At 40.9% G+C, this 24647-nt stretch overlaps 1 protein-coding gene across 2 annotated transcripts in view; it reads left to right on the forward strand.

Moving 5' to 3' along the window:
• plce1 (phospholipase C, epsilon 1) overlaps positions 1–24647 on the forward strand; it is a gene marked incomplete at its 5' end in the record, with an annotated part of 69882 nt that overhangs the window by 31584 nt on the left and 13651 nt on the right. Inside the window, 27 exons of one of the 2 annotated variants that reach the window (XM_080049641.1) lie at positions 497–533; positions 5856–6010; positions 6348–6515; positions 10364–10509; positions 10620–10767; positions 10902–11012; positions 11143–11252; positions 11476–11592; positions 13671–13799; positions 13903–14039; positions 14446–14555; positions 15041–15165; positions 15281–15425; positions 15647–15799; positions 16120–16234; positions 16355–16514; positions 16610–16732; positions 17306–17442; positions 17822–18060; positions 18250–18311; positions 18481–18646; positions 19030–19137; positions 19453–19569; positions 20239–20397; positions 20817–20952; positions 23776–23894; positions 24600–24647. The exon at positions 24600–24647 is cut by the window's right edge and continues 70 nt beyond it. In XM_080049641.1, coding sequence (XP_079905767.1) covers positions 497–533; positions 5856–6010; positions 6348–6515; positions 10364–10509; positions 10620–10767; positions 10902–11012; positions 11143–11252; positions 11476–11592; positions 13671–13799; positions 13903–14039; positions 14446–14555; positions 15041–15165; positions 15281–15425; positions 15647–15799; positions 16120–16234; positions 16355–16514; positions 16610–16732; positions 17306–17442; positions 17822–18060; positions 18250–18311; positions 18481–18646; positions 19030–19137; positions 19453–19569; positions 20239–20397; positions 20817–20952; positions 23776–23894; positions 24600–24647 — 3480 coding nt within the window. Of the gene's footprint in view, positions 1–496; positions 534–5855; positions 6011–6347; positions 6516–10363; positions 10510–10619; positions 10768–10901; positions 11013–11142; positions 11253–11475; positions 11593–13670; positions 13800–13902; positions 14040–14445; positions 14556–15040; positions 15166–15280; positions 15426–15646; positions 15800–16119; positions 16235–16354; positions 16515–16609; positions 16733–17305; positions 17443–17821; positions 18061–18249; positions 18312–18480; positions 18647–19029; positions 19138–19452; positions 19570–20238; positions 20398–20816; positions 20953–23775; positions 23895–24599 lie in introns of those variants that run through there. The other variant, XM_080049640.1, reaches the window with a different exon arrangement.

Raw genomic sequence — 24647 nt, forward strand, 5'->3', positions numbered from 1 at the left:
ATTATTTTTGGTCCTTTTGTTTCTGTCCATATGAGTATATAGGTTATAAGAGTGCAATGTATGGATTACGACACCATCCACATTATGCAAACATGTGGGATGGTCTTGCTGGTCTAACTCTAGCACATGGCTGTGAACTATGTATGGTGTCAGTGAAGGGGGGGGGGAAGAGAGGGAGAGGGTGTCGGAGAGGAATAGTGAATGTAAGCATAAGAGAGAGAGAGAGAGAGAGAGAGACGGAGGGAGCAATGATTGTTTGCTGATAAGAAAAGGAGGATAAGCCAGGTGAGGGAAGAAGAGCAACGGACAAAAGGGAGTTGGAGAGCGATAGAAGTGGAGTAAGGGAGAGAGAAATAGATCAGAGAGAGAGAGGGAGAGATACAGAGAGAGAGTGAGCAGCTGCAGGAGAGACGGGTCTGGTAGCTCAAATGTGGATAAGGCACTTGGCACCGAGCTGTCAGTGTGGAAGCAGAGTAGCCCGCTGTGTCTAGCGACCATGAAGCACTCCCACAGAACGGACTACAAACTGATCAGTGAGTAGAGGAAATGTGAGTTACACTATCACAGCTGTGCGAAAGATATGTAACCTTTATACCGTTATATCTGCACGTGTGTGTCTGTGTGTGTGTTTTGGGTCTACTTAAAATGTAGTGTCTTTTTGTGTATGATAATAGGAACTACCGTACGTATGTTGCCTAGTGTCTTCTGCACTTAGATGTTATGCAAATGAGTAATCAAGGGGGACCGAATATTATTATGGCATTTGAAAAAAGGACCACTTGAGCCATTTGTTTACATGTTAATCAGGAAATCTGATTATAGTAGCGGGTCCTTTGCTCAGCATGGGTGCACATTTGGCAAGATTCAAATCAGCTGTGGTTTTGTCTAGACTCCAAATCTTTGTTCAGGTTTGAGACGATGTAATGTGTTTTAGTTATGGATGAATTAAAAGTGGTTTATATTGAGCCATTGAAGATATCGCAGAATCCTATTCTGTGGAATACTGTATGTAGTTGGTTTGAAGAATTGTCCCTCTTTTTGCTTTCTAACAGGTGTCTTAACCGTGGTGTTGTGGTATCAAAAAGACAATATATTCTATATCTTAAAAATACCATTCATATCCTCCTCATGCTCTGTCTTTTTACTGTCTTTAATACAGGTGTTACTGTATCAGTTAAAACTGTAACCTTCAGTCTATATTTTGGTGCAAAAGGTTAACATTTTCTAACTGGCATATAAACACTATAACTTGTACAATCAAAACACATTTCGATCTACTATATTCATTGCGATTTAATTTAAAACATTATTTTTTAAATTGTATGTTAAATAGGTGATGGATGGATGGTGCAGCTGTTTGAGAAGTGTGTGTGGGAGGTTGTGCACTGTGCACTCCTTCATACCTGAAAGCTATCAACAATGACAGTCAAGAATTCCGGGGTCTCTGTGCAACCTCTAGTTGAATTGACCCTAAGAATGAATGTCATACATGGCAACGCATGCCTTTAGACTCTTGAGAATTCACTCAATCACTTTACAGTTAAAATCAAAAGCACCAGAACGACCCACAGTATGTGCTACTCCATCTGATTGGTATCAAGTCACACTGAGTTCATTTTTTTCCAGATTGAATGGGTCCCATTCACTATATAGTCTGACCTCTCAATTGAAGCGGATGGTGCACAAACAAACATCTTTGACTACATTCTTAATTTAAAAATCAATTGACAAAATAATGGTGCCCTATGCTTCATCAGTCCAAACTTCTTATCAACGTCCTGTTTTTTTATCATAGTCTTCCTCACCAATGCAGAGCCTAAATGTTCTATTTCTTTAAGCACGTGATTCCTTGTTGGTACGTGTGATCCAAGAGGGAAACTCCCAATGATAACTCAGTGTTGTCAGCAGTCAGACAGATCAATGTTTATTGCTTCTACTGCTGATGTGTGTCTGTGTGTCTTGCTGAGTCCGTGTATTACGAGTGCTTTTCAAACTATTTGTTTTCCTGTGTTTATGTATGTGTAAGTGCATTCATGGCCTTACATGTATGTAATGCCCTTCCATGTGTGTGCTTACAATGACGTCTGCATGTACAATTATAATATGTTTTCTTTCACCTAAAAGTAGAACGCAAAATAAGATGGCTGTTGATGTATAGAATATGAATCATTTTTACCGATGATATTGAAAGGCTGAAAAGGCCTATCTTGTTGAAAGTCCTTGAACTCTGCATGCTGCACCTGTTTGAGTGCCCTACATGCTGCAGTGGAGAAGTTGTCATCGGCTTCAAATGTGCCTGTGAAAACAGTACACGGATGTGGGAAGTTGGCTGGCAAAGAAATTTGGCAGGGTCTACATGCAAGCCAAGGTTCCTCTCCCTTTACGTACATATTGATTTTCCAGTCATAAATCCTATAATGGTATTGGCATTGCGTCATAGGTTGGTTTAGAATAATTAAAAGAATATACCAATCGTTTGTCTCAGTGATCAAGACTTATTTTGCTGTAAACCTTTTAAGTGCTTCTGTATATGTACATTTTTATTGGGTCTCTGTGATGATGGATTCAGTGGTGGTGAAGGCTAGATATAATTTACTATCGCTATATTTAAAGCTGTTAAATATGTAACAAAACAAATAACAATCTGTTCTCGACACTGAACGTTTTCATGTAATTAAATAAAACACATATAGTTGAAAGTATTCTTAGCTCCAGTCTGGTTTTATGAATTGGATTAATGCAAATATACAGCTTTAAGGCTTAGGTTCTAAATCTTTACATGTACCTTAACTTGTTTAATACAAAGGTAGCACTCTAACCTCAGCCCTAGAAACATCACATGTGGAATAAAAAGAATGCTGTTTATATATGTATACATCTTACTCACGAACATACATCAACGCAGAAATACACACTCATTATTTGTAGGCTAGCTCTCTTGATGGCATGCTATTTCCTAAAAGAGAAAAGTCATGAAAATGGTAAAAAAATGAAGTGCAGACAATCTGCCCCCACAATGCATTTAGAAACGGTACCTAGCACACACACACACACACACACACACACACACACACACACACACACACACACACACACACACACACACACACACACACACACACACATGCACTACTGTACAGTAAACCTATGCATAAAGGTCACTGGGACACCATGGTCAATTAGTCCAGCTTTGTGTTCTCTCAGGCTCACAGCAAGAAGTGCTGTATGCTCAGTCTGAATATATATAACTCATTGTTTTTGAGTCAGAAACCTCTGTCTCATAGGCCCACAATAGATTATAATATTAGGCCTTATCACCATAACTGGAATCTAAGATATTGTTCTATCCAGTCCCAGCGTTTTATTCATCAGCTTTCTGTTGTCATTGCTAATATTATACAGTTTGTGTGAAAGCTTTACAGGCAGAGTTGGTGAAGCACATTGAATTGTTATTTATCTGTTCTAATTTTGGACCCACTGCCTTGACACATACCAATGATTTATGAGAAAGTAGGTCACATTTTGGACACTTTTTTTTATTTTTTTATCCATGTAATACAGTTTTTTTTCTTTCTTCACACTCATTTTATGGTCAGAATTCTACTGCTGTCCTTGTTAAAACATTAGTTTTTAATGAATTATTTTGATGCAGGCTTGTCACAGGGAGCTTTATACGCCAATTTGTTTCCCAGTTTAAAGGATGAATACATGAATGATTGAGGAGACCTGTGCGTGGTCATGAAATTCATATGACTGATTTAACGGATGTCTCCATTTCCACTTCAGAAGGTTGGCATGCAAAATCAGTTCTGGGGTTAGAGATGAGGAGATGTTGCTCATATGTTTAGGACACTAGATTTCATTGTTTTGCTACTATACTAAAATATTATTTCTTGCTAGAATCAAACACACACACACACGCACACACACTGAGAGTTCATTACAGAAGCTGTGAGGCCGGATCCACAAATCAAACTGTGTAAATAAGCTATTCTTTTCCCGCAGAGCAGTCATCGCTGTTTCCATGGCTACCTGTTGCACATCTTAAGAGTTACCAAGGACAACCTTTTAAGTGTGTGAGTGCATAGGTCTACGCATACACACTTTTGTGTGTGTGTGTGTGTGTGTGTGTGTGGTTGCCGGAAGCGAGTACATACGTTTCTGTGTGTATGACAGTTCACAATGACCAGACAGACAGAGCCCGTCTTATTCCTGGTGTTCAATTTCTTCTTACATCTCCTTACCATCATCTCCTCTACATCATTTATTAAGCACACTAAACTGCTAAACTGACTTCTGTGCCATATTATGCAGATAGAATATTTAGGAAAATGAGTTGGAACACTGGCATAACAACTTCAGATCTGATAACAAAAAATATACCTGGCGAAAATAAAGAGACTTTAATAGGAACATTTCTGTCATCTAATTGCAGGTACAATTCCTTAAAGGGTCCCCTGAAAGGGTTCTTGGAAGAGCTCCTCCGGCGGAAAAGCAGGGCTTGTTAGTTTATGTTGCATTTGTCTCCGACATTGTACAGTGCACCTACCTGGCAGCTCCAGCACCGGTATACAAAGTGTCCATTAATCCTCTGTTAGCAGAGAGGAGGGTGTGTGTGTGTGTGTGTGTGTGTGTGTGTGTAAACAGACAGACTAATGGACCTGAGGAAAATCCAAACAGAAGAACTGGCAGGTGATCAGTGTTGCTTCCTTCTCTAGTGGTTGAAGTGTGCAGGTTTTTTTCTCTTGGCAGGTCCAGTGGTAGAGAGTGGATGGTGTGCTAGGGATTGATGGATTAGACTAGGGGACTTGAGATATTCAGGTTAAGCCTTAAAAAGAGCTGCTCACTTCTACCTGGCTTAATGTTTTGCATGGTGAAAGATAAAGAGTAGATAATGTCTCACTTTTCAATCCCCCCCCCCCCCCCCCCCTTGTCTCTGATGTCTGATCTCCTTTTCATTTATCTCATGTCTCTGGTGCCTTTTGCCTCGTTTACACTGAGCGGTGCATGGTTTGGCTCTGCAGACAGCACCCTATGGGCGGGGTTAAAGGAATAGTTCAACATTTTGACTCACTCTAAGGCTCAAGAAAAGGCGACAGAAACTGTTCCTGTAACTCTGCATGCATTTTTGATATAGGAATGGGCAAAAGGTCTCTCATCCAGGTTAACTTAGCTCAAACACTGGTAGTCAAGGGGAGCAGGCCAAATGATAAACTTTACAACATCACTAAACACTCCTGTTTGCTTGTTGAACTATTCCTTTAATGCCAGTCTGTCAGAGTATATACAGTCCATGGGTCGGAGCGGTTGAACAGCGCTGGGCCGCAGCAGCTACGTAACTATCACCTATGCAGAGGTGATCACACACGTACACATGGCGGTATGCTCATGTTGTATGTTCCACAAGCCTGGTCTGAGCTTGGAAAGACAGCTTTTAGCTTCAGTGCCCCTGACTCCTGGAACAACTTACATCAACAAATTAAAATAAATAACTTCATATCCTTAAACAAAGTTAGACATATTATCTTAAATCTGTCAAACTCTAGCTGTACCTGTTTTAATTAGGCTATATTGTACTTTCACCCATTTTAATTGCAGCCGTTCTACAACGCTGTCTAATTGTTTTCTCTCGTTATCAGCTTGTTGTGTATTTGATGTATTTGCATTGTATATTGTGTATGTATTGCTGTTTTTGCTTTGCATTGGTTTGACCTGACATCATTGCAAATGAGGATCACCCCTCAATTGATCTCTCAAGTATGAATAAAGGATAAATGAAAAATATATTCACAATCTCTTCCTCTTCTTCTGTCTCTCTTTCTCCTCTATATCCATCCATCCATCCATCCATCCAGAGCGTCAGCTGGCCAACAGTATGACCAGCAGCAGCTCTCTCCCTCCCAGTGTGACTGGGATCAGTAAGGAGCTGGCAGACTTACGCCATCTTGTTCAGTTCCCCGAGGAGATCGCCTGTATCCTCACTGAGCAAGAGCAGCAGCTCTATCAACGGGTGGGTGGCACTTATAGTCCCTACAAGAGTGCACTGATACAGAACACACACAAACACACGCGCACGCACACGCACGCACGCACTCACTCACTCACTCACTCACTCACTCACTCACTCACTCACTCACTCACTCACTCACTCACTCACTCACTCACTCACTCACACACGCTGATGCTCACTAGCACAAAATTGGGTGAAAAAATGTTCAACCCTGTCAGATTGGATAAAGTTAAGAGATGGGGGAAAATATGAAGAGAGAAAATGAGTAGCATCAACCAGTAAAGATGTAGAAATGCACTTGTCCATCCTTTTCAATGCCATGTCTGTCTGTCTGCAGGTCTTTCCCTTGGACTACCTCTGTTTCCTCACTCGAGACATGGGCAGCCCCGAGTGTCAAGCCAAACGCCACCCGAACCTCAAGGCCTCGCTGTCTGTGCCCAGCATGCCTACCCAGAATGCTCAGTCCAGTAACGCTGTGGAGGACCTGGTGGCACGCTTCAATGAGGTGAGAAGTCTTGTTTAAACAAAATAAGTGTGTTTTGGATCACTGTAATTATAGACACACAAATGAAAAATATTAAAAAAAAGTACATACACCTCTTATTCTGATACCGCCAAAATTCAATTGTATTCTTCAAACCAGGTAAATCGATTCACTATTTTTAGTTTATACAATATAAAGAATACAGGTAAACAGTTTGAACCAGAACTTTTTTTAATCCTTGAGAAATGACTTGATTATTACAAATACTTGATTATCAAAATTACCAATTCAATTTCTATCAACTAAGCAATTAAACTAATATTTATTTCCGCTGTACTTTTAACATCCATGTTCTACCCTTGAAGACATTAGACCTATTTCAGCTTTCAGTCTAGAGAGTCAGCCCACATCCCCACAAGCTCAGTTTTCACTAGACGATTTAAGTGGATGAGATCACTTGAGAATGGGTGATACCAATCAGTAAACTATGTAGAATAGTGACTCCCGAATTCCTTGAACGACTCTTTTAAACAAGACCATACAGAGATGTTATTCATGTTGAAAGAGGGGCACTTCTCTCTTCTATTGGGAAAATATTGATAAAAAAAAACATTCTCCTGATTTGATGACTATGTTGAGCTTCCTTCAAGTAACCTCCCCCTTAATGACATCACCAGAGGCAGTCCAAATGCGTGCACTGCAATTTGATTCGAAAGTTTGAAAAGCATAGCGGGCCAGTGATTGTGTTTTCGTTCGGTTGAGTTTGCCCTTGCGGTTCTCACCAACGTATCAGCTTATGACACACACACACACACACACACACACTGCGTGGACACAGCCAGTGTAAGTTGACTAAAGTTGCTCTCCCGGGGGCCTTTGAGAAAAAACAATCATAACACTACTGCTGAGAAAGAGAAAGTGCAGAGAGGGAGAGATTGATTGGAATATGATGATGTCATCTGTAGGTTGCGTACCTTTCTCATCAGCTGGTTTTCATTTAAGTCAAACGAAAGGCGAGACACACACACACACAAAAAAATTTGGTTTCTCAAATGTGCATTGTAGCCATATATGGGCACGAGTCAAATGACAACAGTGATTCACCCCTTGTAAGACACAGACTCTGCTCTGTCTTTTGGATACGTTTTCCTCAGTGATTGTGGACAGTGTTATGTCAAATATTTGTATAAGAAAATGTGTTTAAAGGATCTTGCACATTTTTTTTAATTAATTTTCAATGACTTCCTTCATTAGCCTCTGATTTCTTTCCTCACATTTGACAGTCAGCATTTTTGTGAATTGAATTCCAATTTTCCCAAAAGTATCGAATGTTTTGGATTCTGTTCATTTTCAAGCCATGTATGGGAATGAAAGATAATGCATTTTAAAAAGGAATACCGGGGAACGTTGGGCAGTTTGGGGCCCTTTGTGTCCGCCTGCAGTGTTTAGCTTTGACCGGACAGGAGTACACTGTGTGCTCATGTGTTGAGTTTTCAATTGTTCCTTGTCAACCTTGGTTATGTAATTCATGGAACAAATGATAAACTGTTACCCTCATACTTTAACTAATAACACAAGCACAGATGGAGACAGACAGACATAAACATCAAACTCCTCCTAACCCTACACACTCTCTCTCTCTCTCTCTCTCTCTCTCTCTCTCTCTCTCTCTCTCTCTCTCTATACATATGTTTCATAACCTGTCTAGTATCTCTCATAAACAACACTGAGAACACACTTTTGCATTCTGCAAGATCTAGATGCCAACTCTACAACGAGGTGATTTATAAAAGCCACTTTGCACATGGCCAGTGGTTTTAGATGGTGACACAGCGGGCGACACGAAATGACTGAAACCAAATTTGCGCACATCCTGGCAGATAAGAACAGATAAGAGGTGAGAGTGTAGGGCACAAGAGTTGTTTTTCCGTTAGTCCTGTAGACTTTCTGTAACAAGCTTCTGCAAAATTGATTTTTTAAATGAGCAAGGAGTGACTTTCTATACATTAAACTCTTATCTTCCTTTTCTTTATCGCCAACAACAGTGGCAAGTGAGAACAACATTTCTGAGTGTAATCAATTCTTTTAATAAAATATATGTTACTTCATCACCAAGCCAATGTAACTTAAATATGGTTGTGAAGTTTGCAAGGTGATGTTCTTTAGCAGATGGACGTTGCAACTTATAGACTTTGAACCTCAATTCAGTTTTAGTTCACACCTGCATTATATATTTTTTCTTAAAGTTAGGTGTATCAGTTTGGAGGACACAGTTGTCTGAAATGGATTATGTGTAACTTCCCACCCACCCCCCCTCCCTGCTTCCTCATGCCAATGCTTCTATCACACAGGAATGCATACAACTGGTGTGCTTTCACTCATATTAGCTCGCGAGAAAAACGTGAGACTTAACAAACCGTAACACTATATAAACACAACAGTTTGACATTGGGACAACCAGCGTTTAAGAGTCTGACGAATACAATTTAGCATTTTATCAAAAACGGTAGATTACATGCTTATGAAGTAAGTTCTGTGTATGTACAATCTCATACTATATCTAAGATGTCTGTATATACTCTATGTTAAGCTGTTTACAGTTTGTGACTAAGGTTGATATGTGAGTCTCTATGACCCCGTGCCTAGTGTATGTTAAAGGATCTGTGTTCAGTACATGCAAAAAGGGTTTGGTTGCATGTGTTATGCACGATATCTGGGCTTGCTTGTGAAGTAGTCCACTGAGAGGTCAGAGATGACATGTGGATTTTTACCAATGTTTCATCAGCCTGTGTGTGTGTGTGTGTGTGTGTGTGTGTGTGTGTGTGTGTGTGTGTGTTTTCTGTGGCTTTATTTAGTCACTGTGAAGTCAGACTGCAGTGGGCTTTAAAGATTCTTACATAACCCAGTAATAGATAGGGCGAGGGGGATGTTTTTACCACCTGCGGGGGGTTAGGGGATTTCTAAGTGTGTGTGTGTGTGTGTCTGTGTCTGTCTGTGTGTGTGCTATTACATTCATAAGGTTCTAACTGCATAGAAATGGACAAGAAGCCAGATTGAAACCAGATATTTTCCTGTATTGTCAGTTAGAGTGTGTGTGCATGCGTGTGTGTCAATCACAGAGTATTTGAAAAGACGCTGACCTGGATACATTTCTGGTTCTTTCATAGTTCTTTTTTTACACATTCTTGTGGGCAGTGACAACACAGCTGATTGATATCTGATCTCATTATTTTGTGAGTGTGTGTGTGTGTGTGTGTGTGTGTGTGTGTGTGTGTGTGTGTGTGTGTGTGTGTGTGTGTGTGTGTGTGTGTGTGTGTGTGTGTGTGTGTGTGTGTGTGTGTGTGTGTGTGTGTGTGTGTGTGTGTGTGTGTGTGTGTGTGTGTGTGTGTGTGTGTGTGTGTGTGTGTGTGTGTGTGTGTGTGTGTGTGTGTGTGTGTGTGTGTGTGTGTGTGTGTGTGTGTGTGTGTGTGTGTGTGTGTGTGTGTGTGTGTGGCCAGCTGGCTTGGTCCTGTGCATACATTACCACTTTAGACACAGCCTGCCATACCACACTTTTAAAGAGATGACATGAGCTCACGTAAGACCACACACAATAAAGAGTTTCAACTGGCTGTCATTTGGCTGTGGACCTCTTCTCCTGCCTGCTTCAAGTGACACACTAACACAGTGACACGTCCTGTGTCTTGCTACGTTAAATCAGCCTTGTTTTTGGTCCACTATTATAACATTTTCAGGTGAAGCCCCTTAATAAGGTTCCAGTTTATCACTGGAGAGGTCACATTTGCTCAGTTAATATGAAAAATCAGCAGGTTCTTTAATGTCATAGTCTCTATTAGTAATGTTATTATGTAAAAACTCTGTATTAACAGGTGAGTTCGTGGGTGACGTGGCTGATCCTCACAGCGGGGTCCATGGAGGAGAAGAGAGAGGTTTTCTCCTACCTGGTCCATGTCGCTAAATCCTGTTGGAACATGGGAAACTACAACGGCGTCATGGAGTTTCTGGCTGGACTCAGGTTTATTTGTTTTCCTCCCTTTTTTGTTTGTTTTGTTAGAAAAAAACAACTGACACAGAATATCCTAATTTAAACAAATGTATATTTATGGTGTTTTCATTGTCCTCAAGGTCGCGCAAGGTGCTGAAGATGTGGCAGTTCATGGACCAGTCTGACATCGAGACCATGAGGAGCTTGAAGGACGCCATGGCTCAGCACGAGTCTTCTGCCGAGTACAAGAAGGTTGTGACCAGAGCACTCAATATCCCAGGATGCAAGGTACGATGCTGGGTTACTCAAGGTGGCTTTTGGTGAACGTTATGGTTTTATTGTGCCAAGTGGGTCATTCAGCCATGTTCTTAGTAGTACAGTAAAAGCCCTAATGGAATGTGTTGTTCTCTTTTTTTGAATAGGTGGTGCCCTTCTGTGGGGTTTTTCTGAAGGAGCTGAGTGACGCGTTGGACGGGACGGCGAGCATCATCAGCCTCAAACCGCCTCAAGATAATACAGAGGACTCAATAGAGGTACAGTTAACACACCCACAGGCATGCAGAAAACATACACACATATCATAGAACAGACCCAAGCAATAAGAAAATCAGATATTATTTTATATATTTATTTGTGGGTTTTTTTCTGCCCTCTTCCCTTTAGTTTGTGTCCGACTACAGCGGCCAAAGCAACTTCATGTCGCGCTCGGGTCCAGACGGTCTACACGTCCCAGAGAAAGAGGCCACAGTCAGCAACATCCTCCAGATTATCAGGTTGGGCCTTCTTTTCTTTACTTCCCCTTTGTTGACATACCTGTTCACAGATCCTAGGCTGTGTATTAACACCAGCAGTATCTCCGCTCAAACACCTACAGGTAAGCTGATTGTGAGGAGATTTTTCACAGATTTTGACAAAAAAAAAAAAGTGATTTTGACAACAAGCGTTCTCCAAAATCACTGACTGTGCCTTTAATTCTCCTCTCTCTTTGCTCCTCAGATCTTGTAATCGTAGTTTGGAGGCTGACGATCCCGATGACGCTTCCACCAGTCCCTCTTCTACCGGCCCGTCACCTGCATCCAGGAACAACTCCTTTAGGGACCGCTGCCGAAATCAGTCAGTACCCCAAGCCTCCAATAAGCTTGATTAACACTCTGTTTACCCTTAGACAGTTCTCTCAGTGTTCAACACCAGATACCAAACAGTAACTCCAGATAGATATCATGATAAACATTTCTTATTTAAGGTTACCTTAGGAGGGAGAATGTGTTTCTGTCACTATCCAGATGAAGGATGCTCTCTGAGTATGGAGGGGGTGGGGGGTTACACAAGTTGTAGCCAAGCTTATGAGACATACAGTTCAGTATCAAATGGCACATAGCCTGTGTGACCTGGTCCATCAATATACTGGAACATGGTGTACCAGATGATTGCACACTGCATGTTTTTACTTTTTGTTTACTAGTGTTAAACGACTTCTTCATTTTGTCAACTTGTTTTAATACATTTCAAACAAAATGACATTTTAAGTTACCTATTCTCAGTTTATATTTCAATATAATAAACACCTGATCACTTTACCAACAGTGGAATATTAAGGCACCCATTGCCTATTTTACATTTTTGGTGAACTACTCCTTTGAGCTGGACTAGAAATATTCTATTGTTTAGCATTGTGACCCTTTCTGCCAAAGGACTGTTTCCAAAATAGAGTTTTTTAATTTCCTTTTGGTTTCACAGACAATGACTTATAGTGAATTGGTCTGTTATATACAGATTTATGTCAGAACTATGAATACTGCGTTGTACTATGAATGACTGGCGTGGCACACAGTTCCTGTGTTGTGTCACTAGTTCGTAGGCACAGCGCTGGTTTCTGAAAATACATTTATTGACATGCCACCACAGCATTCTCTCTTGGAATGAATTGGAAAACTGTAAAGTAATATTTTTTTAAAAGACTGAAAGTGCCAAACTATGTCTATTGCCATGGGATAAGTTTAACGAAATGCTACAGATGAAGTGGTTTGTGTGTTATATATATTGCGGTACATTAAAGGTGTGAATGGATATTTAGCATTCACATCACAATGCCTGGGGGCCAGATGAGCTGCTGGATTCTTACTAAACTGTTACTGTAAATGATATTGTTCTAGTTCCTTCCAGTTTGTTTTTCTCAACACAGTTTTCTTTTATAAACACCGGCACTAGATAATGGTTTAGCACAGGAACACATTTTGCAGATTGTTATTGAGATGAGGTGGTGTGTGTTCACATTAAACCCCTGTGTCACTGAGAAAAACAGATAACAGGTTATAGTTTCCTGTCAGGATAGGAAGGAACAGAGGGCTCTGGTACATTTCAGCAGTACTGCTGTCAGGTAGCTAATCGCACACGCTGGAATTTGGACACTAACACACAGTATGATGTTGTCAAAAATGACTCATTTCATTTTCAAACTGGGCCTAGTGGTGTTTGTATTAAGGAAGCCTGTCTTATCTTGTGTGTTTCTGGACAGATTTCTCTGACTCTGTCTGAGTTATTTTGTAATGCCAGAGCACAGGATAACAATACATTTCCTTTCGGTCAGGTGTTCACAGATAAATATAATCTTTCACTACACAAAGAAGTTTAGATATTCTTTTCCTGCGTTCCTGATCTTACCCACTGGCATCCTCTTTTTTTTGTTGCTATTTTTAGTTTTTCCTTCTGAGCACTTTTTCCACTTTTTGTTCATCTCACACTTCCTCTCCTCCTTCTTTGTCCCCTTCTCCCTTCTCTAGTTCACATTCTTTTAGGACAGCGCCAGAATCAAACCGTGTCTTGTAAGTGGTCATGAGAGTGTCAGGAGTTTGAGCATAACATCATCATGGTTTGAGTAGAAGCTTGCCGTTACAAATGCATGACGCTTTTGTGCTTTTTCCAACATGATGCACTTTGTTAAAGAGTACACTTGTGTGCTGTTCATCTGTAGAAGCAGACCATTTCTTACTGTGTGGACTGAACAATGCATTTTCTGAATGAATGCTTTGTCTCGCTTGCTGCAGTAGTTGAAATAATATGTAGAAACGGATGCATTTGGAGATTCCTGTACAAACTAACTCAAACTTTGAAATTAAGTGCTACATTTTTTTCCCCTCCCCAATCCCACAATGCATCTCTGCTCTTGGAACCCACCTTCCATCCTTCTTCAGATTCACAGTAGGAGACTTGTCCGATTCAGAGGGCGACTTGTCCACTGAGCCGTTGGTGAAAGAGGTGGAGTTTCAGGGGACTGAGGAGACGCACAGAGCTTTCAGCCACGGCACGGAGCTCATTCCCTGGTAAAAAAAATAAACACATAAAAAATACACACAAGCACACAGATAGAGATAGATCAAGATAAACACACCCACAATTGTATGTATTTGTATTTTCTGTTTCTAGGTACGTGTTGTCGCTCAAACCAGACGTCCACCAGTTTCTGCTGCAGGGGGCCACAGTCATCCACTACGAGCAGGATAGCCACCTCACCGCTCGCTGTCTGCTGAGGCTACAGCCTGACAACACAACACTCACATGGGGTAAATTATAAATGATTTTTCAGCAATGAGTAAGCTTAAATTAAAGAATCACTTAGAAGAAGTGCTGGGTTTTTCTTGTTAAGAGGAACTTCAAAGGTCGAAAGGTCATTGGAACATTTCAAATTGAGTATGTTTATACCAACCCCATTTCCTCTCTCATTATTACTCTTTAAACAAATGCAGAAGAGGAAACCGTGGTTTAAGAAAAACATATTTCCTGTGCCAGTATTAGGTTTTAAAACACATCGTAAATTTGTGTTTATCCAAAGTATGTTAGCGCCAATCTATTGTAACAAACACAGTTTAAACTGATTGTAAACGTGTGCGTCTGTGAACAAGTTGTTAAATTGTTTCTATGCCTTTACGACTTTTCAAATATATCGTAAATGTGATGATTTTATGGCAGGTAAACCCCAGAGCGGAGGCGGGTCTCCCCAGACAGAGCAGCCACTGGGATTAGGACAGACTGTAGTGGCAGGACTAGCAGAGGGCCTTTTGGACCTGGGAGTGGTGAAGGTTTGTTGGAGAAAGCAATACTGATAATGAAAATCTTCATCTTAAAAGGTGCTACGAGGAACTTTTAAATATTTTCTGAAACAGTCTAATTTTTCTTCTGATGACATTTAACAGTAAACGAGACCATCTGTGCAAAGAATGCTATTTTTTAAAATAAAGTTTTTCTTAATGCCTTTGTCATGGGTATGCTCACCCAGGAACAAAGGCTTTTTGTCCAAAGGGGGTGCAGGAATGAACGAAAACTGAAAGTTCCTCGTAGCACCTTTAAGCCTTTTTAAATCTAGAATAGAAATTGTAATTGTACTTTCCTTAAAAAAAAGTAAAAAAAATATCCGTTTTTCTCTTGCTTTGATGCAAGAAAAGTGAGATGCATTATTTCAAATGTGGTCATTTTACAACTCCAGATACAGGAAAGTCATTTTTCTTGTAGGACTAGTAAATAGTGTTCTTTGTTTTCATAATATTGTGTTTATTTGAACATGCAGGCGGTGTTCCTGGGTCATCAGGGAGTGGACGTTCATGGTGTATGTTTGCAAAACAAGCTGAGCCAGATGACTGTGGAGGAGAATGGACTGACCCTCCTCTATGGCCTCAGCACCACTGACAACAGGTCAGTGGCTTGTTATCACCAGCACTGGATTGAAAATCCACTTATTTAACCACAATGCTTTACTCCACTGGCACATCATTCTGTTTATATCTATGGCTTTAACCTCTGCCATCAGACTCCTACACTTTGTGGCCCCCAACAACACGGCACAAATGCTCCACAAGGGCCTGTCGGAGTTGGTGAACGCAACCAGGAAATTAAAGAAGTTTCCTGACCAAAGGTTGCAGTGGCTGCGGAGGCAATATGTCGGCTTGTATCAGGTAAACCATTTTTTTCCCCCCCTTGACAAAACTATTCTTGTGCTCATGCCTATTTCTTCCCACTATCAAAGGCCACATTTGTAAATACAAGTGGCCAAGTGTATTCTCAGCCTTATGCATGACCGTGTCATTTTAAATGACATTCATGATATCTAAAGGCATACAAATGTATACAGCACGCAAAGGATGAAATGAAAACTCACCTTGGCCTGTCTTACTAGGAGGATGGCAGATATGAAGGCCCTACACTAGCCCACGCCATTGAGCTGTTTGGTGGGCGCAGGTGGAACATGGGAACAGGTGGAGTGGAGAAACCCGCCGGCCAGAAAAACAGCCATGAAAAGACCAAGAAGAAGAAGAAGGTCCTTGTTAGGGTCAGTATATAAGAAAAAAGTTCACTTAAAGCATCTGTCTAACTTTGCTTATAAGATATGTTTGGACAAGCTGCTTAAAAATAGCCTGGATTTCCATTTTTTCTACCACTAGTTTGAAATATTAAGAGCCTTTACAGTACTAGCTGTTGACTCTTATAGTACAACCCTGTAATGATGGATATGGTTCAATTGTAGCATACTACACAGATGTCAAGTGTCTGGTCTTGATCTACTACAGCGTACCTAACTTACTCACTTCTCATACTGAATAGTTCCTTGTTTTTCTAACATGTCTGTTTGTTTGTACACACCCAACACAGGGAGACAGCGGGGATGCTACGGACGACGAGATGGTTTCCAGGAAAACGCGGAGCTGTAAAGAGGCACTGTATCGAAACGGCCCAGAGTCTGACAGCCTGGACCAAGAAGACCCAGGTGACATTTAACAAACACACATCTTCATATGGTCTTCACAGATAGACACAGATCATTTGTTCCACTGTATTGTCAGTGTGATTCTTTTTAATTTACCCTCAGTCCTTTTTTTCTCAATAGAGGACAGCTTCCCTGGACCATTCTCTCTCTCATGCAGTAAGAGCCCCGGACTGCTAGCCTCTTCTTCCTCCTCCTCCTCTTCCTCCAGCATGGTGGGGTCCAACCAGTCCCGCCCGCACTCCTCTCCAATCCTATCAGGAACTGTCAAGTCACAGCCAGGGTATGTACTATCTAAGTACCATGATATATAAAACATTATATATACAGTATATATATTATTCTTATTATGTTTTGCCTTTTCTTTGTGGTGTGTAGGGCATGGAGCAGCAAGTCGTGGCATGGTCGAAGTAAAGGCTGTCTCAAAGGCTTCCAGAACCTCATGATTTCTGACAGCACCATGAGCTTCATTGAGTTTGTTGAGCTCTTCAAGTCATTCAGGTACATACCAACAATTATTGTTTACTAAAAAAAACCCTAACCCTTATTTTTTTTAACATAACACATGAGACACTGGCCCTATAGCAGAGTATTATCTACCAGCTTGCTTTAGAGTTTTAAATGTTTGCTACACATGTTCCCGTTTCATCTTGCCAAACTAAAATATGGATCAGACACAATTTTCTGGTTATGTAAAATCACCCCCCATTTAGTAGTGTCTCAAAGCATTGATATTTGTATATGTATATGTTCTGCTCAGAATATTTGCCATCTCACTCCCTCCCTCTTTTTATGCAATTGTTGGACTTATCAATGGCAGCTGAAGAAAATATGCTAGAACATATTAAACAAAGTGCTTCTCAAGGACAATTTCCATGGATACTGGTCTCTTTAATATTTAGCCTCTAGAATATTTCCCACCCCTCCAAATGAAAAGAAAACAATGTTATGCCTCGATAAGCAATGGATTATTCTCATACCAGTCCTCCTACATTTTTGAGATAGCGGTGTAAGCTCTCATCTGCTGCCCGGCAATGGTGCTCAATCCTGCTGTGCGTGTGTTTTACTCCACAGTATCCGAAGCAGGAAAGACTTGAAGGAGCTGTTTGACATCTTTGCCGTGCCGTACAGTCGTTCAAGTCCAGAGTCCGCTCCTCTCTACACCAACCTCAGGATAGATGACAAGGACACGGGCCTGCAGCCAGACCTTGGTACAAAGAACACTTTCATTGTTGTATTTATTTTCGGCAGTTAAAGATTCAGTCCGCGATAATGTTTCCAAAACCCCTTTTTTTGTATAAATAAATCCAGTATTAATACACAGCATAGGCTCTGTGAAACAGGCATGTTTCTATAACTACGGTGGGCCACTTTGTTTTCATTCCCTTTTGTTTACACACCAGTCTACAGAGCCTGGGCTGGGTATAACAGCAGATTTTTTTATTTCAGCCGTCATGCAGAGATACAAAAGTGAGCTTTCTCTCGAATTGCTGACTCCACCTTTTTAAAAACAAGTACACAAGCAGCACATTATTTCTCTTTTTCTCTCTCCTTCCCCCTCTCCTCCTAACCTCTTCCTCTCCTGTGCAGACTTGTTAACCCGTAACGGTTCTGACCTGGGCCTGTTCATCCGGACCAGGCAGCAGATGTCAGACAACCAGAAGCAGATCTCTGACGCCATCGCGGCCGCCAGCATCGTGACCAATGGGACGGGGGTAGAGAACGCATCGCTGGGCGTCTTGGGACTGTCTATCCCTCAGCTCAACGACTTCATGGTCAACTGTCAGAGAGAGCACCTGAGCTATGATGAGATTCTCAGCATCATACAGGTCAGGGGTTAGGGGCGCTTCAATGTAAACCACTGAGCTCAGATGGTGAATCAAAATAAAATGCCTGATATACATTTGTTAGTTAAGTTCATGGGTAGAAAAAAAGGTTGAAAGAAACTTGAGACACAAGGAAGGAAAAGACAGCGTTGATCAATAATAGTTATTGTTTTTGTGCTTTTTCTCCCGCAGAAATTTGAGCCCTCATCAAGCATGAGACAGATGGGTTGGATGTCATTTGAAGGCTTTGCAAGGTATATTGTAAAAAAATAAAGTAAATTTTACATTCATGTCCATAGATTATGTTATGCACTCAGCAAGGTCAAGTTTTCCGTAGCATTACATCACGATAAACCTCTCTGGCATTGCTTACTATACTGTGTTATTATACCATCCCTCTCTCTCTCTCTCCATCCATACCAGGTTCCTGATGGATAAGGAGAACTGTGCCTCTCGTAATGAGGAATCCCAGATGAATGCCGAGGAGCTGCTGTTCCCTCTGTCCTACTACTACATTGAGTCTTCTCATAACACGTATCTGACTGGACACCAGCTCAAAGGAGAGTCCTCTGTTGAGCTGTACAGTCAGGTGAGTGAGCCACCTATTTGAGACCGCTTATTTCTTTGATTCATTTATTGGTTTATTTCAGGGACATATATTGAAAAGGCATACTAAAATGAAAAAAAAAATAAAATGCATGTATAAAAAAACAACAAAGGTGACTCGGAAGATACAGTAACATATAGTAAGAACTGAAAAAAGACAATGACAAACAGACAATAAAAATAAGCACAGTGTACAAAAAACATTATAGGAAAGTGCACACAACAGTAGATTAGAACAGGATAAACACACCTACACTTTTGTGAGTGGTCACATTTTTTTCCACAGTATTATAATTATAGTTTGTTTTACCCACAGCTGCTATTTTCTATGTCCATGTCTGAACATTCAATGTCATGTTTTGCCAGGTGCTGCTGCAAGGCTGCAGGAGCGTGGAATTGGACTGTTGGGATGGGGATGAGGGCATGCCAGTCATTTATCATGGACACACACTCACCACTAAAATCCCCTTCAAGGTTAGAAATGCATATACATAATCCCAATTCAGAAACGAAATGTCATTGAGATTGATTGATTGATTGATTCTACTCTGTTGCCTCATGGCAAAGAATTTGCCAGAACAAAGCCAATATCGCCAGACACAATAGCACTATTCAATATAATTGGAGTTGATACTATTCAGAGCCCCTCAAACACCTCCTATTGTATTTGATGATGTCTCTCAGGGGCTCTTTCAGTAAAATCTCATTAGTTTTCGGTTTCAATAGAGTTTTTATTTGACTTGAAGGGGCTGCTTCTGAATTATTTAATCTCTCCCATGATCCTCCCAGGATGTGGTGGAAGCAATCAGCCGTGCTGCGTTTGTCAATTCTGACATGCCCGTCGTCCTGTCCATAGAGAACCACTGCTCCCTGCCACAGCAACGCAAGATGGCTGAGATCTTTAAGGTATGACAGTAGCTTAAGTCTGTGACATAGACTTAGCACTAATATGTAGAGCTATGACATGTTGTCTATTTGTTTGTTTTTTTCACTTTTTTTTTAACTGTCGACACATTGTTGTCATTTGCTTGTATAGTACAACCAGATTTCTCCAGGTGAGAATGTTTGCCTCAGTGGCTCTTGTGAGAGCACTTTTAGAGCAAGGGTATAAGTCCACTCACTCATTTTCCTTGTCCTGTGGGCATTTGAACTGGCAGGCTTCCAGCCCAGAGGCATGCTTGTTCTAATCTCCAGGCTACAACTGTCTCTTTCTTCTTCTTCTTTAAAAAAAAAAAAAAAGGTCATATATACGCAAGGCCACACATACAGTATCTGTGCACTACGAATACATCATGGAATGTCATCTCGCTTTCATCTTCCAAAACTTCCCAGCGTCCTCTCCTCCCCAGAGACTTCAGATTGGGCTTGATAACGAAAAAACCTCTCATGTTCAGGGGGCAGCTCTGTGCCTCTGGCCAGCTTAAGTCCTCATGGAGCTTGTTTATTTACCATGTTGTTTTGTGTTGATAAAAGAGCTTTGATTTTTCATGTCTTTCTCTCACCCTTGGCATTACATTCTGCTCACATTGTTGGAGCTAATCCATTGATGTCTGTCTATCACATCTGTACGTTTAGACGGTGTTTGGGGAACGTCTGGTGACACGTTTCCTCTTTGAAAGCGACTTCAGTGATGACCCTCACCTGCCATCGCCGACACAGCTTCGGGGGAGGATCCTTCTCAAGAACAAGAAGCTCAAAGCACACCAGGCACCGGTGGACATACTCAAACAGAAGGTTAGGAAGACAGACAGACAGACAGACAGACAGACAGACAGACAGACAGACATCCTGTCCACACATGTACACACACGTAAACATGTACATAATTTATATCTCGTACAAGCCCATGTTTCAATGGCCTTGCTGGTAGCATTAGCACATGTAATATTTAGCACTGCTCATTAGAGGGCTCTCACATAAATAAAAGATGCTTATGTACTCGATAGTACACCCCACCATACCATTTTTGCCTAGCACACATGATGTGCTTCAGTTTATATACTCTTTGGATACTCAGCAGATAAGATCTGGTATATTTACAGGTAATACGTAGATATGACTCGCATGTTGGATACAGGTTTATCTTTGTAAATATTAGTTCTTCTCATTCTCACCTTGTAACATTTTATTTATTACAACATTTGAACCCTTAGGCTCATCAGATGGCGCACATGCAGGCTCAGGCTAGCAATGGCTCACCCGGCCCCGCGTCACCCGGCAACCACAACAATGAGGAGGAAGAAGAGGAAGAAGACGAGTACGACTATGACTATGAGTCACTATCAGATGGTAAGGATGATAACTGTGTGTTGACCAAAGGAAAGACTTCCAAAAGCACAACACTCACTCAAACACTCACATGAACTGAGCAGACCTGAGAGATTTCCATGGACTTTCGGGATTAAAAAAAAACCTTAATCGATTTTATGTTGACTCTTATGTTGTAACCCTTAAATTATTGTTCTGTTCACATCTTAATTTTGTCTTTCTGTTTTTTTTTAACACATGAGTAGAGACTCAAGAAAAACTATGCTGAAACTGTGTAGTCTTACTCCCATCCTTGCCTATTTTATCTGATTTATTTTATAGCCGATGTCCTCACAGCCTCTACTGCCTCGTATGGCCTGGAAGGTAAATGCACGGCTCAGATGTGCCTCTCTATGCACCAATGTTTCCATCTAATATTGTTTTGCTGTGGTGGCAAAACTCATTGAGAAAGTTAGTAGAATTGTAAGCTTAATATGAAATAAAATACTGCACTCAAATATTGACCCTGCAGCTAACTTTTAAGGGGGAAATTATGGTCCCTTCCTTGTTGCACATTTACTTGCTGTGAACCACTGCAGAATGACTTCAGAGGAAACATCGGTATAACGTAGAGGTGCATTAGAGATCTGCGTGGTTGCTGTAGACTGATTCCTGTTTGTGCCCGCGTACTACTGTAATAGCTGCTTAGCTTTCTGCTGTTTGTTTAACCATTACAAAGTGTATGCTGTCTGGACACCAGTAAACATTTTTCATCATTTCAATCCATGTGATAGTAAAGGTATTTTCCTGCTAACATTGAGAGTTTAAGCTGATGGCCCTCTGTGACAAGACTTTCAAGACCATCTCACTCGCCACTGTAAAATGAGGACAAACATATGTGTTTTTCTCAGACATTTTCCCATCAACAGGACAGTTTTTGAATTTCAGTCAAATAATATCCCAATATCACAAACAACACTTTTCCTCAGGGAACTTGTATCAGGTGCCACAAAGGCATACGGTATAGATCAATACTAAATTGCTAGCAATGGGTAGTTTGCGACACCAAGATGGTTTGATATGATATACACTTGTTTTTTTCAGCATTATGTCATCTCAATAACACAACAAGCATCTTTAACTCCCAGCTGGCTTCAGCAGATTTTCTTCCATTTATCACAATGGAAGTGACTTTGTTATTGTTTGTGAGTATAGATCATCCATTATTACTTTCCTGTCACTCTGAACACTGTGTTGAGAGTAAGCACAATGTTGCTTTTGAAAATAGTAATTGTAATGTGAGCTTTTTGTGTGTATCTGTGTTTAGCTTTGCTTTGTTTGATACAAAAATCTACTGCTCTAAGACGCAAGCTTCAGTGTGTCTGCCCGCAGTGTTAAACGACCTTCCAGAGGAATTCTTTAGAACACTCTATAAATGCATGAGCAGGAAGAGACCACAGTGCTCTCTAGCGCTTTATTGACTGTCCCTGAAAGATGTGCAATATATGAATGGGCCTCAAAAATGTGTCAGTGGAAAAAAAATAAAAAATTGCTTTTCATTTTTAACAATACACTGCCTGCATGAACACATCACCACCCTTCCTTCATTTCTTCTTCTTCATACTGTATTTTGTCTGTGACCTCGCCAGTGGCTGGGCAGGCTCATCAGGGGAAACAAAACAAAGCCATCTGGTTTCTCAGGCCCTTACGCTGCCCCCTGCACTAAACAACAGACCAGGGGGAAACTACCCTGTCCCGCTCTCCCAGTCCCACCACTGCTCTCTCTCCCATTCCCTGCCCTCTATGCTTTTTCCCTGTAGGAAGAACTTAACTGGTGGTCATGGACCTTTTTCTCCCTCCTGAATAAATAAACCACACTCCACCTCCACTCCTCCATTGTCTCCATCTTTACCCCACATGCCTGTTACTTGGCCAGTATATACACTTCAGCACTAAACTAAAAGGAAGCCAAAAGTTGCCACCACCATCTCTTGTCAAACAGTAGCACACGGTCCTCGTCTAATCACAGTCTGCTCCAACTCACTTCTCTGGCTACTGTCTAACTACAGGATGACATCCAAGGGTCAGCTCTGATGCCAAACCCCCTTTTCAAATGAAGAGATTTTTCCAATTGTCCGCAATTAAACAAGTTGTCTGTGATAAAAGAGCTTCTGCGTTTTGCGAGCTGATAGGTTTCTTGCTGCGTTTTTGGCTGCGATGATGAACGTGTGTAGGAGGGAATGGGAGCAAAAGGCAAAAAGTCCCTGCTGCTCCTGTTGTTTACAGTTGGTAGATATTGCTTTGAATATCAATGAGGAAGGGGAAAGGGACTTTTGAGGGCTTTGGCTTGGGAATATGCTCATGGGGGGATCTGCAAGTAGTTAGGGATATACTAGATAACTGCTCTTCCCCTTCATAATTACACTGTAATTGTCCCCACCTGCAGTTTCCTCTTAAAAGGCCGAACCAATCTCTGAATGAAAAGCAGAGCCAGGGTCTTTGGGATTAATTGAATGTGGATGTTCCACACCGACAAAACGCTAAACATGGTCATGATCTCATTCATCACGTCACTATCCATCTTGTTCAGTGGGCTTTGCAAGTAACCAGAACAGTGCTATGGTTCTAGCCAATTGAGAAATACCTTTTTAAAGTTCTTGTTAACTCTTAAGAATGCCACAACTTTATTGAAGTGACAACCTGTACATACTGTATGTCACACCAACTGCAATGCAAACGCTTTATTTAGCATTTAATCTTAATGCTAAGCTTCATGTTCGTCGAGGCAGTTTTTCTATCCTCAATCAAATACTACCATGAAACATAAAAGAAATTGATTATTTTTTTTGTACTTTTGTAAAATAGATAACATTCTGGAAGACAAACCGGAGGGGAAGAGCTCGGCAGACAAAGAAGAGCAACCTGTGGATGAGATACCAAAGAGGATGAAGAAGCCTGACAGCACTACGCAGAGCAAAGGAAAGGTCAGGGAACTACAACAGCATTCAATTATTGCAGTAATTCTTGTCAACACTGAATCACTTGCACAGTTTTAAATTATTACCAAGAAGAAGCCCATTTCATAGCTATTAGGTGCCAGTGTGGGTTTATGTTGGCTGTTTTGGATTCAAGCCAATACTTATAAGTCTTTTATTTTGTTTTTTTATTATTAACTTGGACTGTTTCGCTGGCAGATTAAATTAAATTTTTTTAAAAAATATGTTGGAAGTTGAACGAAATTGGTTGAAGGTGCTACAAGGAACTTTTAAATATTTCTGAAACAGTCAAATTTTTCCTCTGATGATCATAAATGACATATATAACAGCAAACAAGACCATCAGTGCAAAGAATGCTATTTTTATACAGTTTTTCTTAATGCCTTTGTCATGGGTACGCTTACCTAGGAACTACAGCTGGCGTAGTAAAAAAACAAAAAATTCCTTTAACAGGGACGCAAGAATTAACACAAACTGAAAGTTCCTCGGAGCACCTTTGAGACAGAAAATACATGCTAATTTCAAATTTGCAGATGATGTGAAAGTATTCAATTAAGATAGTAATGAAAGTATGTAGCCCCTGTTACTTCTGCCTGCATCTGTGAAGTTCAGTCCCTGCTTCAATAGTACATCACTGTCTTTTTGGAGTATAACCGTTTTTTTTCCCTGTGTCCGTTTACATGAACTTGTAGGTGTATGACATGGAGCTTGGCGAAGAGTTCTACCTTCCTCAGAACAAG

This window comes from Ammodytes marinus (genome assembly GCF_949987685.1).
Source record: "Ammodytes marinus genome assembly, chromosome: 20".
NCBI classification, from domain to species: Eukaryota; Metazoa; Chordata; class Actinopteri; order Uranoscopiformes; family Ammodytidae; genus Ammodytes; species Ammodytes marinus.